The 19,225-nt window shown below is 45.2% G+C and overlaps 1 protein-coding gene across 3 annotated transcripts in view; it reads left to right on the top strand.

Moving 5' to 3' along the window:
- The window catches only part of PIAS3 (protein inhibitor of activated STAT 3), a 48,829-nt gene extending 30,869 nt beyond the window's left edge, over nucleotides 1–17,960 (top strand). For all 3 annotated transcript variants that reach the window (XM_026721831.2, XM_087913754.1, XM_087913753.1), the window contains 7 exons: nucleotides 842–915; nucleotides 1,787–1,947; nucleotides 3,717–3,853; nucleotides 6,424–6,592; nucleotides 10,425–10,558; nucleotides 11,860–11,897; nucleotides 13,500–17,960. In XM_026721831.2, the coding sequence (XP_026577616.1) occupies nucleotides 842–915; nucleotides 1,787–1,947; nucleotides 3,717–3,853; nucleotides 6,424–6,592; nucleotides 10,425–10,558; nucleotides 11,860–11,897; nucleotides 13,500–13,763 (977 nt within the window). In that variant the 3' untranslated portion in view covers nucleotides 13,764–17,960. The remainder of the gene's footprint in view (nucleotides 1–841; nucleotides 916–1,786; nucleotides 1,948–3,716; nucleotides 3,854–6,423; nucleotides 6,593–10,424; nucleotides 10,559–11,859; nucleotides 11,898–13,499) is intronic.
- Nucleotides 17,961–19,225: the final 1,265 nt, after the last annotated feature.

The following is a 19,225-nucleotide window of genomic DNA, read 5'->3' as shown; positions in this document are numbered from 1 at the left end:
CAGCAAATAAAACTCCGAGACAGACATCTTCTCAAAAGTTCTTTTTTTTATTGGATAGTAAACTGGCACAACTGGGGAATCCCAAATCTGAAATCTGAAACAACTGCAATGATTCACTTAACAACTGTGGCTAGAAAGGTAAAAGGGTACAAAACTCCCTTAACCAATGTCTCGCTTAGTAACAGAAATTTGGGGCTCAATTGTCATAAGTCAATACATATACATATATTTATATCTCTATCTCTTATTTACCTGTCTCATCTATCTAATCTATCCATCTTATTTATCTTATCTATCCCTATCTATCTTATCTCTTATCTATCTATCTCTGTCTCTATTTTATCTACCTACCTACCTATCCCTTTTTTATCTTATCTCCTATCTATCTCTATCTCTTATCTATCTTATCTATATCTCTTACTTCTTATCTATCTCTTACCTCTTATCTATCCATCTGTCTCATCTAATCTATTCATTTTATCTTATTTATCTTATCTATCTCTATATCTCTATCTCTTATCTATTTTATCTATGTATCTGTCTTTTCTATCTTATTTATTCTATCTATCTCTTAACTATCTTATATCTTATCTATCTTTATCTCTTATCTATCTTATCTATCTATCTCTTATCTATATCTTACCTCTCTTATATATATGTCTCTATATGTATGTGTCTCTGTCTCCTTTTAACATTCCTATTTTATTGTGTTTTTTAAATCTACGTGAAAAGTTAATACATGTCGTAAGTCCATATATGTTATGCCATACGATAAATAACTCTCTTCTGTGTATTATTTGTGCTTAGGATTCTAAATTCCCCCCACCCCCCTCTCTTGCAGTCAAAGAAAAACTGACAGCTGATCCTGACAGTGAAATCGCCACCACAAGTTTGCGAGTGTCCCTCATGTGTCCGGTAAATGTCTGCTAACAAGATTTACTGTTAGTCTTTTTTAATATTTGGGAAAAAAAACTCTGCTTAATACCAAGAAGAAACCCCATAAAATGTATTTACGGTTGGATAGTTTCCGCCCCAGAAACCTTCTTTTACTGACACATTGGGTTTTAATATTAGATTTTATCTGTTGTCTATTGAGATTCTCAACCATCCAGGTCCTCGTTGTCCCAAAGGTGCTTTTTTCAGGAGGCCACTGGATTTTTTCCTTTTTTTCTTTTGAAAATGCTTCACTTCTCATCCCAGAAGCTTCTTCAGCTCTGACTGGATGGAGGGGAAGGGAAGGATTTACACTCCTTGCAGACTGCTGGTCATTTGCATCCTTTTAGATGGTCATTGAGGCCACTTGGGGGTTTTATCTGTGTCCTCAGGGTCACCTGAGTGGTGCAAATGGATGTGGAGCCTTCTTGGAACTGTTGGAAGGATTTTATCTGTTATTTATTATTTTATTCTAGGACAGGGGTGTCAAACTCGTGTCGTCCTGTCGTCATCACGTGACATCTCAAGACTTTCCCCCCCCTCCCTTTGCTAAACCAGGGGATAGGCCTGGCCAGCGCATGATGCATCTGGCCCGCGACCCACAAGTTTGACACCCCTGGTTGAGAATTTTTAACTGGATATTCACTGAGTGTTTTTATTTCCTCTGGTCTCTGACAGTAATAAACCTGATTGAATTTTGACCTGGAATGTCTTGGGTTAGGGTTAGGGTTAGGATGCAGAACGTTGAACTCGGCGGCGGGCGAGGATGCCATGTTGAGAGGGGCACGCCGGGGGTCTCGGTCCTTCCCAAGCTACTCACCCTTGCCACCCCTTTCTCCCTCCCTGCTTCCAGCTGGGCAAGATGCGGCTGATCGTTCCCTGTCGTGCCTTTACCTGCACCCACCTGCAGTGCTTCGACGCCGCCCTGTACCTTCAGATGAACGAGAAGAAGCCAACCTGGACGTGCCCCGTCTGTGATAAGAAGGCTCCCTATGAGGGCTTGATCATTGATGGGTAATGCTGGGGAAGCCCTGGGCTCCCTCTCCTCGTTGCTGCCTTTCAGGAGACCCTACATGTTAAATCTTAAATGTAATTGATCACTTTTCCTCTTTTTCTTTTTTTGAACATCTGTGGGAAGTTCCTACCAGCTGTCCATCAGCTGTAATTTAAAATAACAGAGTTGGAAGGGACCTTGGAGGTCTTGTAGTCCAACCCCCTGCTCAAGCAGGATACCCTACACCAGTGGTCGCCAACTGGTGGGCCGGGGACCACTGATGTCCGCAAGAAAATTTTGGTCGTCCACAAAGAAATGTCACCCCCCAGAGAAATTAATCCAGGTTATGTGGGAACACAAGGCTTGCGTCGTTTGCATTGCAAACAACACGAGGTAGTGAGGGGAGGGGGAAAGAGTGTGGGGGGAGTTGCCCCACACGCCTGGCCTGGCCACTGGGCTGCTTCTTTCCGCTTCTTTCTCCTGCTTTTGGCTGCGTGCAAGGAAAGCAGCAAAAGTCTTTCTTTCTCTCCCCCAAACTCCGCCAGAAATGAGTCTTTGGGACCCTGCAGGGCCTCCGGCTCCAAGAGGCTGTGCCGGTGCGACAAGTCTCACAAAGACTCATTTCTGGCGGGGTTTGGGGTAGAGAAAGAAAGACTTCTGCTGCTTTCCTTGCATGAAGGCAAAAGTCTCCCCCCACCCCCGAGAACAGAGCTGAAGACGGTATCCTGCGATCCCAAATAAAGAATGATCGATCGGTTGGAAAACGGGGTGGGGGATTTTCCTGCAGACTGTTTTTGAAATTTTCCCAGGGTCTCTGGTCCATGGGATTTAAAATTATGAGTTTGGTGGTCCCTGAGGTCCAAAAGGTTGGCGACTCCTGCCCTACACCAGTTCAGATATAATTTCCAGAGATAACTGGAAATAGTAGATAATTTATAAATGCCTTCGTTCTGATTCTCATCTGTTGGCTAGTTTCTTATTTAAAACAGAGTTTTAGAATAGAATAACAGAGTTGGAAGGGACCCTGGAGGTCTTCTTGTCCAACCCCCTGCTTAGGCAGGAAATCCTATACCATTTCAGACATGTGGTTATCCAATCTCTTCTTAAAAACTTCCAGTGTTGGAACATTCTTGTCAGAGTGTTTGCAGCCTGACTACTATCATGAGACAACCCAGGAGCAAAACACAGCCCACAGAGACTTAGACATTCAACCGTGGTTTATATACGAGACATATACAGAAATATACATAGTAGCAAATACCTGACAAGCAATCAATTTTCTTAACTCTGTATGGAGAACTCTGCAATGGATACAGAACACAAGGAGAGAAAATATGCCCTCTAATGTCTGCCTTATATAAACACCTTTTAAAGGGGTAAAACTTCTGTAGACTCACTTAGTCTTAAAGAGGCAATACCAATGCTGATTCATCTTCATTGCATCAGCCTTACATTGCATCAGCTTCACATCTGGTCAGCTCTTAAATCCCAATACCTTAACAATTCATAACTTCTGGGGGCAAGCTGTTCCACTGATTAATTGTTCTAACTGTCAGGGAATTCCTCCTTCGTTCCAAGTTGCTTCTCTCCGTGGTTAGTTTCCACCCATGGCTTCTTGTCCTGCCCTCTGGTGCTTTGGAGAATAGTTTGACTCCGTCTTCTTTGTGGCAGCCCCATCGATATTGGAAGACTGCCATCATGTCACCCCTGGTCCTTCTTTTCATCAGACTAGCACAAAACTTTTCATCAGACTGTCCCTGCTTCTGAATTGCTCTCCCTCCCTCACCAGGCTGTTCATGGAGATCCTGAACTCTGTTACGGACTGCGATGAGATCCAGTTCATGGAAGACGGGTCTTGGTGCCCCATGAAGCCCAAGAAAGAGAACCAGGAGGTTTGCCAGCCGTCTGCTTACAATGGACTGGAAGGTAGGTAAAAAGGCTTGGCTTTGGAGCACTGGCTGTGGGGGCTTGGGCATGAAAGGAGGGCCCTGGCTTTGGGTTGGGGTGGGGGCTGTGGTGCCAGGAGCAGAGAGGGGTCTTTGGCACAAGAAGTCTCAAATCTGGGGGCTTGCATGTAGCAGCTTGCTCCCGTTGTGTGGCACGGAGGTTCCTCTGCACAATTGCAGTGTTAATTATTGGAGGCACCTCCTCCTTTTGTGGTAGTTGCTCTCTTGGGGATAGCCAGTTTGGTGGCTGGATTCAGCCAGTTTCCGGAATTCTAGCTCTGGCGAATGGAAGAGAATCCTAGGGCTGAAAGGGAACCTGGAGATCTTCTACTCCATTGGTCGCCAACCAGTGGGCTGGGGACCATCTCTGCATCGGACGCAGGACCCTCGTACAGGTCCTCTCCAGACTACTGGACTGGTCCCCTTTCTTCCCCACTGTCTGAAAGCACGTAAAAAAAAAAATGCAAGTAGAAAAATAGGGCCCCTTTTGGTGGGAAGGTCACAGTGTTCCGTGCGGCTTCCATGTTTAGTCCTGATGGCCACATGACCACAGAGACGTCTTTGGACAGCACTGACTCTTCGGCTTTGTCATGGTGAGCAGCGCCCCCTAGAGCTGGAAACAACTAGCATGGATGTGCGAGGGGAACCTTTACCTATTAATCTAAGTTTCAACGTGGGCTGATTGATTTCAGGTTTGCATGCTGTGCCTTTGTGGTTTCTAAATGGCCAACGACTTAGCATTATGGGGTCCCAGGGTTTGTGCCCTGTACAAGGCCAGCCATCAGAAGTCTCATGCCCCCCATCGAAGCTTGAGTCTGTGGAGGAAGACGAGCTGGAACTGGAGCCAATGGAGATAAAGGAGGCGGTGTGACAACCCAGGGTGTGGCACAAAGGCAACACAGTCAGATAATCACTAGGAGTCCCTTTATTAGCTCCAACTTTGCCCCCAGTGTCCTGGTTACCTTCTGGGCTGGAGAAAAACTCTCCCAGGAACAGCCTTTGACTGCAGAGAATCAAGTCCAAAACGTGGTCAACACAAACTGGAACTATAAGTCCAATCAAGGCAAAATGAAGTAATTTCCTTCCCCGTAAGCCATACAACCCACGTTGCTCTCTTCTCCGTTCCTCCCTGCGTGCCCTAAGATGAAGAGTGGGTGGGCCTGGGTCTTCATTTAAACTCCCTCTCCCTTGTTCTACCTCTCCCCTGCTCTGCCCAGCCAGACTTTGCCCTTCCCCAGTTTTCTCCACAGCCAACGGAGCCACACTCCCACTCCCTGTCAGCTGTTCATCTTCCGCCTTGGATTCAGACTCTGACAGGGGCATAACAGGCAGCTTCGTTGACTTGGGAGGAAAAAGGGGAGGAGCAGGCCCAGTCAGGCCAGGGCCTTTCAGGATTGGGACAGCTTGTAGGCAGGGAGGAAGGGGGGCAGGATGAGTAGGAGACGCTAAGCAGTGAACATGAGAGACAAGAACTCAGGCGGTGAACAGAGAGCACCCCCTCCTGATCCAAGAGCATGGAGAGTGGAGAGAAGGTGAGAACAGTGCTGACTGACCTGACTACTCAGGAGGAGAGCGCCCCGCCCCTCTCCACAAAGCACACCTGGGGACTGAGACTTAAAGAGACACTGTGTGGGAGAGGTATTTATCGGGAACAAACACTGAATTCCTGGAGTGTGGAGTGCTGGTGTTTGAACTTTTCTGGATTCCTTGAATTCTTTCTGGATTTCTTGCTTTGCAGCTGTGGTGCTCACAGTGCTGGTGTGTGTGGGTGTCTGTGTGTGTATGGGTCATCAATTTGCTCTGGGACTTGCCAGAAACGTGGGAGCATTTGGGGAAATTCGTAGCCATAAAGGGGCAAACTGCCAGCTGCCTTTATTACCTCTGTGCCATGCCCCGGGTCCTTGTTGTGGTTCGCCAGCAGCCTGTGGAGACAGCAGTGGAGTCGGACAGTGGGGAAGAACGGGGACTAGTCCGGGAGTCTGGAGAGGATTCAGATGAGGGTCCTGCGTCCAGTGCAGAGATGGGGCCAGGACCATCTGGGAGTGGGGTGCAACCTCCAGAGTCTGGCAGAAGCAAGGCAGAGGAACAAGGGGAGCCTCTTCCTAGTGTGCGTGTGTGCAGGGCTGCTAGAAGGCAAGAGCAGCTGAAACAAAAGGGGCGACTCAGGAGTAAGGCAGGGAGGTGATTGCCCCTCCCGTAAGGTACAAAAGACAAGCCAAGTTGATGAAACCTTTGCAGGAAGCAAAGTCGTTCATACTGTTCGGATTAATCCTTGAAGCTGTGTGCGGAGTTTGTACTTTGGTTGGTTTTTTATAATTCATTTGGCACTTTTGTTCTTGGCAGCAATTCAAAGGAGAGAAAGGTGGGTGCTTATCTCAAGGGACTGTTTAGGACTCATTACGGGCTGGGAATGAACATAATTCCCAGTGTCGAAATAAAACAAAGAGTTGTTTTACCTAAGCGTGTGCTTAATTTTGGTCTCGGGAAGCCTTGGTCAGAACAGTCATCACACAAAATGCGTTTCTGAGCATTGTCTTCGTTGTGTTCCAGCCTCCCTGTACACAGTAAGCTCGGATGGAAAGCAGCTGCCCGACAACAAGAAGAAGGTGGAGGTGATTGACCTGACCTTGGACAGCTCTTCAGATGAGGAGGAACCCCCTGCCAAGAAAGTGTGTCCTGTCGCCATCGCAGCCATCCCGCCGGCACCCGGACCAAAAGGGTAGGGGGCTGTGGGCACGAGGGGAGGAAACTTTTCCTCCTCTGGCTTGTCTGATTTCTTTTAGCCAGATTCCGTGATGGAAAAGCTCTTAGCACCGTGATGGCGAACCTATGGGTCTTTGCCACACATGCAGGGAGTGGGTGGGGTGGGGTGGCGCGCATCCATGGGGGGATTTCAAATTCCAAAATTCAATAAAAACAATGAAAGAAAAAAGTGGAAACTCCCCAGCTCCTCCTCCCACAGGTTTGTGACCCTCCATCTGTCAGGCTACAGAACTTTTCCCATTCAATCAACTAGAATGAACTTCTGAAAACATATCAAAACGTATCAAAAAGTGAGACAATTCATGTAGGGGTTAAAAGCAGCATCTAAGGTCTCTCAGGCATGCAGAGATAGATAAGGGAGTTTATCTTGATGTGTATTTAGTAAAACAAAGAGTCAATATGTTAATTCCCCCCCACCTCCTTTTTAGAACGATCTTTTTCAGAGTTTCCCAGGACACATCTCACTGTGGAATTTTTATGGTCTCTTCATCTCCTGACTGTCTCTCTCAGAGGTGATAGGTTCCGGCCATCTGGGTTTCATCCCTCCATTGTATCGTGTGTAGGTTATACAAATTCGATATAAGATTAAATATATTCAGGTTACATCAAGAAAGGATTTCTTTATCAGTCTCCTCCCTCCTTTTCTTCTTCCATTGAAGAAATGACAGATACACGGATCTGACACCATCATAAGCTCCTTTAAAAAAAACTTTATTAGTCTTTTATATATTTTAAAAATAAAACAAAACATAAATATCATGACGTTAACAGTTTTGTAGCATCCATCTCATCCATTTCTATATTTTGTGCATATTTACAAATATATACAATTTTGTACAAATATATACATTTAATCTATAAGTTGCTTATCTTTAATTCCTTCATTTTCTGTTTTAGTTCGATCCAATTATACCATTTCCCCTAAATTCTATAGTATTCAGACTCCTCTTTCTCTTGTACCACTAAAGTCAATTGTCCAGTTCAGCACATGCCATTATTTTTGGAATAATCAGTTCATCCGATGGTATGCAGCTGTGCTTTCAGCATTGAGCATAAGCTCTACCAGACGTAAAGATATCTAATACAAATACTTCTTCCATACTTGATGCCTTTGCCCCAAAAGTAAAAAATACTGGAAAAAAATAGAATTTGGATAAAAGAAATTACAAATATTCAACTAGAATTCAAGGCTGAAATATTTTTATTGGGAATGATAAAACGGTGACTATGCAAAAGAAATGAAATATTTAATTCTCCATATAATTACGGCAGCAAGAAATGCATTGGCACAATGCTGGAAGGGTGACCAAATGCCAACAAATTTGATAATCCAGAAGGTTCTTGACTGCACTGAAATGGACATACTTACCCCAAAACTAAGGGATGAGGTAGACTCAAAAGATAGTACAATTTGGGAAAAATGGTACAATTGGATTAAGGATAAAAACCAGGGAATAAGAAGATAAGGAATTGAAAAATAAAGGGGTTAGATTAAGAGTATTTACCAGAAATAGGAAATGAATATTAGTTAAAAAAAATTTGAGAAAACAAAACACCATCTAAGTTGATTAGAAATATATATGTTTTATGTTTATTTGTTATGTTTTTCATATTGATTTTTTTAAAATAAATTTTATTGGTTTTTAAAAACATACAAACAAAACATAAAACATCCTTTTTGAAAGCAGCATAATCCCGGGTTACATCTCTTGGTACAGACACATATTCAAGTTCATGGTCATTTTTATATTCCATTCCATATCTTATTACTATTCTACATTTTCTACATAGCTTCTCCCCTCTTTTAACTTTCTTAATTTTATTTTATTTATTTCATCTTAATTCAAATCATTGTGCTTATATTCTTTGTCTGTCCTGTTTCAACTGTCTTATCTTTTCTCATTAAACAAAATTTCTCCTGTAATCACTGATTGGAGTATGACGCCTTTATATCTTTCCCCTAAAATTATAACACTTAATATAATACATAACTTCCATTAGGATTCTGCTTGGTACATTCTAAAACTACACACTGTATTCTTAAAAAAAGAAAAAAATATAAATGTATAATATAATTAAAACAACAATCCATTCCAATTCAATTCTATCATTAATATTAATATTCATTTAAATCTTAACATTTTGCACATTACTTTTCAAATAAATATCATACTTCTGTGGGAACAATTATAAACTTTCCATAATTAATTCCCCCCCCCTTCACTTATATTTTATAAAACATTGACTAATTAAAATGTTCCTGTTCCTTCCTAATTCAATTTTCTCATTTATTTTATTTCATTTATTTTATTTACAAACATTTCACCAAACCACACCAACTACTTTATCCCTCTTTTTAATCATATGTTATTTCCAATTTTCTGAAATTATTTTTATTACAAATATAACAATACAATCTTATGTCCCTTCACATGCCATTGTAAAAAAATTTAAACAACCACCCAATTGGTTTTAGTCATTCAAATATAATAACCAAAAATCCAAAAGTCACCAAGCAATCCAAATACACACAGGCTGTTTCTTTTTACACGTTCACTTTCTCTTCCTGGGGTTACTATTTAGTTGCAAAGTTTCAGTTAAAATGTATCTTTTAGAAGTCTTGTTGAAATTTTACTTTAGATTCTTTTGAAGTCCAGGCAGTCTCCTCCCTCCAGATCCTGCTCTTATTATTTTCCTCTCCCTTCCTACTTATAGAAAAAAAAGTTTTTAATATCCAGAAATCTTTATTGTCCCTTTGGTATTTAGTTATATTTTCAGCTTAATTGCCTATTAATGCCAAAGTGGATTTTTCCGATTTCTTATTCAGATCTCTTAGTTGTCAATGTAAGGAAGGAGAGAGAAGAAAAAAAAAAAACTTTCCCTTTTCACTTTCTTTCATTGCTTCCGACTCTTCTTTGGGAGTGATGTTATCTTTTATAAAATTTAAATTCCAGGGTACCTTGGTTGTTGCTTTTTAACCCGGTCAGCCAAAACTTTCACTTCTTATCTTCCTCCTGCACTTTCTTTTCCGGTTGAGTGCTTCTTTGAGGTGGCCATTTCTGACCACCGCTCCTATCGCCTTCGGGAAAGGGAGTTTGGCCAGCTGAGGAGGAGAGATGCAGCTCTCCTCAACCCTGCTGGCGATCTCACCCCTCTTCACCACCTCTACGGGGTGGCTTAGTCCCGAAACCAGCCCGCTCGAGGCGCTCCAGCGGCGAGCCCAGGCAGAAACCACGCACAATTGCGGATTCCTGCCTGTCGCCAAAGCCCTTCAAACCGGAAGTCCGTTTTTCATATTGATTTTGTTTGCAATGAAATGTTGTATATTACGTATTGTATATACTTTTTAAAACCTTTAATAAAGTGTTTTTTTTAAAGATATGTAATACAATATATTTTATATTCTTTCCACATTTCTTTTTTGAATATCATCATCATCTTTTAATGAGCCCATAATCCCTTGCGGAGTGGAGTCTGGGCAACTAAATGGAGCTGAGGGTTTACTGGCCGAATGCCCTTCCTGTCACCAGTGCAGAGTTCCCCCCGCAGCAGATATATTCTCATTGTGCCCAGAGAGAGAGAAATACCTACCTCTACCGAGGATCGAACTCACAGCTACCTGATGGTGAGACCAGAGCTCCACCTCTAGGTCACCGCACCACTCATTTGTGACCCTCAATCCCCTGAAAAAAAAAAAAATCGCCCCCCAAAGGCTGCTGCAAACGTTCCCTTTCTCCCCCAGAACCCAAACGCCCTTCCGGCTCAGCTAACCTTTCCTTTCCTTTTAGGATTTTAAATACAGACCACCAGCCTTCCTCGGTGCTGCGGAGTCCTCCAATGTCCGGAGTGGGCAGCGATTACCTCTCCAGCCTCCCGCTGTCCGACTACCACCCTTCTTATTCGGTCCCTTCAGACATCCAAGGTAAGTGGTACCGGAGGGGGCGAGTTTGGGCTCTCTCTCCCCTAACCAGGGAGAACCCGAGACGAAAAGCAATCGAGGTTAAAGCTCATTTATCTTAGCAGAATTGTGGTTTCTCAGTCTTGGATGGGTTTCAGCTTCTGGTGTGGACTCGGCCCTCAAAGGGGCCAAAGCAAGCCCAGATACCACACCTCTGTCCGGCGGATATATACCGTGTTTCTGATATAATAAGGCCGGGTCTTATTTTGGGGGGAGGCCCCAAAAAATGGCTAGGATGTCTTTTCGGGGGTGAATTAATTTCTTTCCCTCCCCCACGCACCCTTGCCTAGGGCATCCCGCAGGCCGTCACACCTCGCCACCAGCCGCTCCTAATGGCTGATCATGGCAGAGCGTGGAGGGCTCCCTACCCCCACCAAGCACCTTTGCTGCAGACCCAGGTGAATGGGTGGGCGACGGAGGCGGCGTGGATGTCCGCCGGCAGTGTTTCAGCCGCTTCTCGGGCCTCCGTAGCTTCCACGGTGCCCGCCGGTGCTGCCACCCCTCTCGCCAGCGCCATCCCCAACAACAGCATCTGAGTCACTCCCACTTTTTCCCCGTCCACGTCCCCGCAACAACAGGAGAGAAAAAAAACATTTTGAGGTATCTGGGAGCACTGCGCACTGCGTTTTGGTTTAATCCTGAGCGGATGGGTGGGTGTGAGAAGAGCCAAGTGAGCATCTCTGCTGCTGCTACCCTTGATGCTCCAACCTTGGGCTCTGCAAGTTTCCAAAAGTCCCAGTGAGCAGCCCATTCCTGCATTCCAAGCGCGCCCAGGCCGAGCTGCAGCTGTCCCTCTCTCGCCAGCGCTGTCTCCAACAACAGCGGCACCATTGGTGGGAACTGTGGAAGCTACAGAGGCCCGAGAAGCAGCTGAAACACTGCCGGCAGACATCCACACCCCCTCCGCCACCCGCCCGCTGACCCGGGTCTGCAGCAAATGCGCTTGGCGGGGTTAGGGAGCCCTTCGCGCTCTGCCATGATCGGCCATTAGGAGTGGCTGGTGGTGAGGTGTAGCTGCCCACGGGGCACTCCTAATGGCAAGTTCCCCCCCGCCTCCCCCCCCCCAATTTTGCATGTTTTAAAATAGGCCTAAATTGGAGGGGAGGGGCTTAATTTCATTTTATGCCTAGAAAACATGCTGGGTCTTCCTATTGGGGGGTGGCGTATTGTTGCAGAAACATGGTATTTGTTTAAAAATCATTTCCTTCCCTTTGGTACATTCATTTTAGCATTTAAGGTTGCTTTCTCCTTTTTCGTTTCTCTAGGTCTGGATTTGTTTTCCTTCCTTCAAAGTGAAAATCAGGTATGTTTTTCAGAGGTGGTTTTCAAATTTTTTTACTACTGGTTCTGTGGGTGTGGCTTGGTAGGCGGGGCAGAGGAAGGATACTGCAAAATCCCCCTCCCCTCCCCATCCCACTGACCTGCTTTCCAGCTCCGTTCTCCTGTGCAGGGCGACCAAAGGAGGCCCAGCCAATCAGCTGGGACTCAATGGGAGGCAGAGAAGAGATGGGGTGGGTGGGGCCAGTCAGTGGTGGTATTCGCCGGTTCTCTGAACTACTCAAAATTTCCGCTACTGGTTCTCCAGAACTTTGTCAGAACCTGCTGAATACACCTCTGACGTTTTCCCTCTTGTCTTCCATCTCCCAACCACCCCTTCAAACCTTCACCAAATCCACAGCCTGGCCATTACAGTGGGAGGTTTCTCTTTTCTTGGCGTATAGTGTTTAATTGCTTTGATAACCCCAGCAAGCTTACTTTTAATTAATTAATTAATTAATATATTTCAGACTTGCAAGATTGAGAGTTCAGAGCAGCTGTTGCAAGTGTTCTCAGCTCAAAAGAAAAATAGAAGAGAAGGGGAGAGGAAAACGGAGAGGAGAGAGGATAGAATGAGAAGAGGGGAGGAGAGGAGAATTAGGTGTTTAGCAGAGTGATGGCGGGGGTAATAAGATTTTGTCTTATATATTTTTGCTGCCACCAAACAAGGGACCAGGTCTTATTTTCGGGGGACGTCCTCCACTGACTGACCTCACTTGTGTGCATTGCCCTCGGCCTCCTTTTCGCTGTCAGAGGCCTTTAGGAACCTTCTGCGGCTTCTGAAGGCCTCTGCAGGGGGATAATGGAACTCCAGATCAATCCAGAGTTTTGTTATCAGCTACAGAGGCCTTCAGAAAAGTCTTGCCAGCCTTGCCGGCTGCAGAAGTAATGGGCCGGCAAGGCAGGTGTCGGGGTGGGTGAGGCCTGGCTACAACTGTCCAAAGGTAAGTAGTAGGGCAGCTACATCCCCCCATCCCCACCCTATCTTAACTTTTACCAGTCCACTCTGGAGTTGGCAGGATCTTAATTGGGGTGTCTAGGCTCTGGCATCCACGCCCATTTAAATCATGAGTCTCTGACCACATCTCTCAGAGTTTAAAGAAGATTTATTAGGAGTGACCAGGCCAGTGCTACCTGGGTGTAGCCGACTGTGAGACACACCATTCATTTCCCCCTTGACCCTGGTTTCCCCCTTCCCACCCCCTGGATGTATATTCTGCAATGGGACACCTCCATAGCCAAGAGTCCTCAATCATGCTTTCCAGTAATAATCTTGCGCGCCAGAAGCTTCAGCCGCCTATCCATTATCTATGAAAGAATCTAAGGAATGCACTGCTTCCCCCACTCCCTTTCTGCTGACAACTCTAAAAGACCAGAGAAATATTTTTGAGTTGACCTAGGGCTTATTTTGGGTGTAGGGCTTATATTGGGCACACATTCAAAAGTCAAACTAGGACTTACTTTCAGGGTAGGTTGTATTTTCGGGGAAGCAGGGTAGTTAACCTTATTGTTAACTATTGTTACAACGAGTATTTTGCCCTGGCGTAAGCAACAAATGTTGGGGGTTTGTTTTCTCTCCCTCTTGCAGCATTACAGCCCTTCCGTGATCACCTCCCTGGATGAACAGGATTCCCTGAGCCATTTTTTCCAGTATCGGGGGCCCTCCCCGCATTTCATGAGCCCCCTGGCTCCGATCATGGTGGGGTCACACAGCGGGGTCGGCTCCCCCACTGGGAGCCGCATGAACAGTGTGGTGTCTTCACCCACGGCCAGCTTGCGGGAGAGCCACGGCGCCATGGGCAGCAGCCCAGCTCTGCCGGGATGTCGGCCGGACATCATCTCTCTGGACTAAAGGGGGAGACGCCCCTTTGGGGGGGGAGACTTCATTCCTCTCTGGAGGAAGGCAGAAATTTCAGCCATATGTCAGCAGCTGAAGAGGACACAGGCGGCAGAGCGTTTCATGGGTGCCACCGTCTTATGGAAAAACATGGCATTTTTTTTAAAGCTGGAAACACTCCCAGAAGCCAAGCTCCCAGTCCCTGGCAATCACAGAGGGATCCATCTCTGAATCAGAGGAATCACCCAGCTAAATTTGGATCATGGGATCCTTAAGCCAGCGAGGGACTAAAGGGGGCGTTCAACGGCCCACTCTAATCTGTCCCAAGTTACAGAAAAATCATGGAATTTTGTTCTTAGCTGATGGAAACCCAGGTTTAAGGTGGGCTGGGTTGGATGGAGTGCAGCAAGAGGAGACCCTCAGGAGCATTGGAAATTCAGCATGGCTCGAACTCAGAACAGGTTGCCAGGACCGCACGGGTTCAAGCTTGGCACAAGATTTGTTGAATCAAGAGTCTCCTGGCCAACTCCACATTTAAGCTCCACGTTTGAGGTTTGAAGGTTAAAATATTTTGAATTGAGAATGTTTTTTTTTTTTTCAGGACCACAGAAACCGGCTCTTTCTTTGTATTAAAACAAAAAAATAATAATCTTTTTTTAAGGATCCTGGCTAGACCAGTTGAGGCCCAAGTGAATGTTTGCAGGTTCTTGGATTTTCAGAACTCCGTTGTGGGCAAGGAGCACTCAACACATGCATGGAAAGAGCTCTGGGCCAACTTTCCAACCAAATGTTGTGTGTGTTTTTTTCCCCTTTCCCTAAATGTATATTTTCTATACTTATAAAAGACAGCAGCTTCTTTAGAGGTTCAAAGGCATAACAAGGGAACTGTTTTCTGTTACTCCCCGTTCTCTCTCTCTCTCTCTCTCTCTCTTTTTTTTACAGTATACTATGATTTAGCCTTGGCTGGGTCCTCACACTGGGCTAAGCCATAGAGGGCTTTTGGTTCTCAGTGATGCAGGATTATTGCCTACTATGAGACAGGCAATTGGGGTTTTGTCCAACAAACCACAATTATAACAAATGGTGGTTTCTTTACAACGCTGGGGAAGGCCATGGTCAGCAGGAGGCACTGAGGCTGCCTAACCACGGCATTGCCAGGCTTCAGATAATACTGAGTTGGTGGGATCCGGCTAGCTTTTTGAGAGCCACGGGCTTCCAAAAAGGGGAACAAAAGCTAATTTGAATTTTGTTTTAGTTTTAGTTTTTAAAAAATTAAATTTATTCCCGCCCACGTCAACGTTTTTCTGCCAGAACTTGGGGTTGAAACGTTTGAGGATCCTGGCTGCACCTTCGGTGGGTTCATCTGAGGAGAAGGTAAACGTTGTAAGGTAAACGTTGCAAGAAGCATCTAATTTGCTAAGGAATGGTGTTAACCTTTGAGGAATCCTTGGGAGGAATTCCCACAGGCAGCCAGGGAAGGGCTGCTCTTTTGGAAGAGGTAGAAAAACCTGCCGGCAGGCTGGGAAACGCGCTCCCTCCAGTTAAACCTTCCCTTTTGGAAATCTCTATGAAGAGAAGACAGGATGTTTGCCCTGTCCTGGAGCGAAAAAGCTACAGAGGACACCTTGCCCGAGAGGTTTGAGCTGCAAAGTGGAAAGCTTGTACCCCAATTTCTGGGAAGCCGGGCTGCCACCCCCAGAAGACGCCTCTTCTTGGACACTCCTAAGTTCGGATTTTTTGGATGCTTTTGGAGTCCAAATAGACTCGCCATCCTGTCACCATAGGGATGGGAATGTGTTAGGTGGACTTTTGGGGATTTGGTTGGGGCACCTGGCATTGCCTACCTGGAGTGGGCTTGCAGGGGTGGGGCTCAGGCACCAAGGGACCTCCTGCCACCCTGCCCTCAAAAATCCCGTCATTCTGTTGCTGGGACGGGTGGTTATTGCTGTTACAAGATATTTTTTTACACTTTCGATCTCGTATTTCCTACCCCTCAAAAGTATTTCCAAACCAATCCTGTACAGAGAACGAAAGATCTTTATCAATCTGATCTCTACATACATATCTATATTACGATAATCTATATTTTCAGTTTTTGTACATAAGGCGACTCCAAAGATCTTTTCTCTCTGTATTTCTCCCCCATCCCCTTTCCTGAGGACTAAATGAAGGTTGCACATCCTTTTGCACACGTGTAAGTAAGCGCGAGGGGCAGTGCATCGTCCGTTGCACAGCTTATTTATATATTTATGTATGTGTCCTGAGTTTTGTGTGTGTGTGTGTGTGTGTGTGTTTTCAGTTCGAAGCTTTCCAAGTCCAGCTGCTTGGCCTCCTCTCCCGCCTCCTCAGCCAGCCAGGGGGTTGAGCCTCCACCGTGGAAGTCCTACCCTTGGGAGGATGGGATGGCGTAGCCAGAACAGCCCCGACGGAGTCGGTGGGAGCCAAGTACGGTCTGAGATAGAATGAAGGGAACTGTCATTTTGCAAAGCTTCACTTTCTGCATTATTTGTCACAGCCTTGGTGGAGAAGGCAGAATTCTCATTGTACGATTGCTGTGGATTAATTTGAACACTGCTTGTGAGCCACACTTGCTCATTGTGTGATTTTCTTCCAAAGTGCTTCGGTTTCAATCGAAGGGAATGTTTTTTTTTCTGGGACAGCTGAAGTTTTCCTAGTTGTTCCCGGGAGGGGTTTATATGACTATTCGCCATGGCCAGCTCCCTGCAGGACAAGACACTATTGACAAGGAATAATGGATGGAAACTGATCAAGGAGAGATTCAGCCTGGAAATAAGGAGGAATTTCCTGATAGTGAGACCGATCAATTGATGAAACAGAAGTTGCCTTCAAAAGTTCTGGGAGCTTCATCACTGGAGGCTTTCAAGAAGACATTGGATTCCCATCTGTCAGAAATGGAGTAGGGTCTCCTGCTTGGGTGGGGGGGTTGGACTTAGATGACTTACAAGGTCCTTTCCAACTCTGATTATCTGTTATCTGTTAATATTGAAGTCATAATGGAATAGATTGTTTCTGGAGATTCTCAGTCCAGAGGTGGGACTGAGGTGCTTTTTTTCCCAAGAGGCAACTGGACTTTCTGTTTTTTTTCCTTTGAAGATATTTTGCTTCTCATCCCAGAAACTTCTTCAGCTCTGACGGGATGGTGGGAAGGGGAAGGATTTATCCTTCTTGCAGACAGCTGGTCATTTGTATCCTTTTAGTGGGTCGTTGAGGCCACTTGGAGGTTTATCTGCGTCCTCGGGGTCACCTGAGTGGTGTAAATGGGTGTGGAGCCGCCTTGGAACTGCTGAAACTACTCAGGTGACCCTGAGGATATAGATAAACCTCCAAGTGGCCTCAAGGACCCTTTAAAAGGATGCAAATGACCAAGCTGCCTGCAAGGAGTATAAACCCTTCCGTTCCCCACCATCCAGTCAGAGCTGAAGAAGCTTCTGGTATGAGAAGCGAAACCTTTTCAGAGAAAAAAGAATTCCAGCTGCGTCTTGAAAAAACCATCTTCGGCACAGTAGAACAGAATCCTTAAGGGATGCCAAAGGAGAGACGAACTACAAATGACAAAATTTTAAATTATTTTAAAATTAAAGAATTAAACTGAATTGGCCCTCCGCAAGTTGGCCCATGGCAAGTTTCCCCATATGTCAAGTTGTCCTGGGGGGAGCTGACCGTGGCGAATTGGCAACAACGGGTTGGCTGTGGCGAGTTATAGACCAGACTGGGGGCCTTACCCTCCATTGTCCCACTCGTTTGTGTTCAGATACACAACCACCCTCCGATCTGCTGCTCTGCCACTTTGTCTCCCAGGAAGACCCTCGGCCGGGGCGAAAGACCAGGAGGCAGGAGGATAAGACGCCAAGGCCCCGCTGTTTGTAGTCAATGGCTGGCCGGGCAGTTGGAAGAGAGGCTGATCTGGCAACCCCCTAGTGCGGGGGGGGGGTGTGTGTCTCCAACCTTGGCAACAAAGCTGGCTGGGGAATCCTGGGAGTTGAAGTCCGCCAGGCTTAAAAGTGGCCAAGGTTGGAGACCCCTGCCCTAGTAGATCCTTTTTTCTGTCTTTCGGAGGAGGCTCGGTTTGCTATGCCAAATCTCTCCTGGGCTGCTTATTTATTCTGTCATATCTTTGTTTTTTTATCTACTTGGAGCTATGGTGTATATGCTTTTTTTTTAGAGAAAAATATAATAAAAAGTTGCAAAGAACTGTGGTCCCACATCATTAATGGTCTCCATCTTGGCTTTGTCACTATATATATCTATATATCTACATCTACATCTATACATACATACATACATACATATATACATAAAACAAGTGAAATACCACTCACGTATCATCACAAAATCTCCAGATCCATAAAGCCCACAAACTTGAAATTTGGCACGTATATTCCTCATGGCTTCTAGGTGCTCAGTAAGAAAGGATTCTTCAAAATGACCATTTGCATTAGCATTTCCTATATTATTATTATTATTGTTGTTACGCTCGGATGCTAAGGAGTTGTACTCCTCCCCACCTGAAAAGAAATCTCTTCCAAATGCAAAACACAAGCAGAGGAGAGGAGTTTCGTTTTCACTTTCACGGCACCAAGCAGCTTTAGTACAAAACAGTTGAACTAAGCCACGCCCAGGCTCCTTGCTGTCTCGTTGCTCACACAGCAAATACTGTTTCAGTTTCCAAACAGCCCTCAACTCATAGACTGACAGGATGCTAGCCAGATGAATACTGATGGATGCTGGTAGGCAGAGGCACAATTCCCCCCATTTTCCTCCCCCAAAATGAAACCCGATCACATAGTTTCGTAGTGAAGTACGGATATCCAGCTAGTTTAATATAAAGCAGGGGTGGAGTATTGGCACAACCCCACTTCGTAATGAAGGTAATTTTCCTTCCACATATGCTGATGGTCACTTAGAGCAACAATATTATTTTAGTGGGACTGAATAAAATCTAATACACTTTTCCATCTTCATTTTTCCCCCCACATCATAGTCTACCACTTTCTGGCTCATTCTAGAAAGATCTTTGTTCACCTAAAAGCCATTGTGGCCAAGTGAAACTTGCAGAGATAATATAAGGGGAGAAGTACCAGGCTTGCCAGAGTACATAAGATATTTGCTTGCAAAGAATCTCAGGCAGAAGATATCAGATCTAACGACCCATCCCTCAAAAAAGCATTTAATTTTTAAGATGTGGGAGGTAGGACAGATAAAAGCATCATTTTCCTCAAACAGTTATTTAATAACGGATGAGCCAGGAGTATTACTTGTTGAAAAGATGCTATGGCTATTCAAAGTTTCAGCACTAAAACCCCTTCAATTTCTGACTTTTCTCGTGAATACAACATTGTGATATTTCTTCCCCTGGTGGCTTTGGTTCCTCTTGATCCTCTTTTTAATAGAAGAACAGTTGAAAGGGACCTCAGAGGTCATCTAGTCCAGCCCCTCTACTCAAGCAGGAGACCCTA

This window comes from Pseudonaja textilis, chromosome 16 (genome assembly GCF_049901715.1).
Source record: "Pseudonaja textilis isolate UNSWEBS1 chromosome 16, rPseTex1.2, whole genome shotgun sequence".
NCBI classification, from domain to species: domain Eukaryota; kingdom Metazoa; phylum Chordata; class Lepidosauria; order Squamata; family Elapidae; genus Pseudonaja; species Pseudonaja textilis.
The sequence above is the reverse complement of the archived record's forward strand: the minus strand, read 5'-3'. Positions and strand labels throughout refer to the sequence as shown.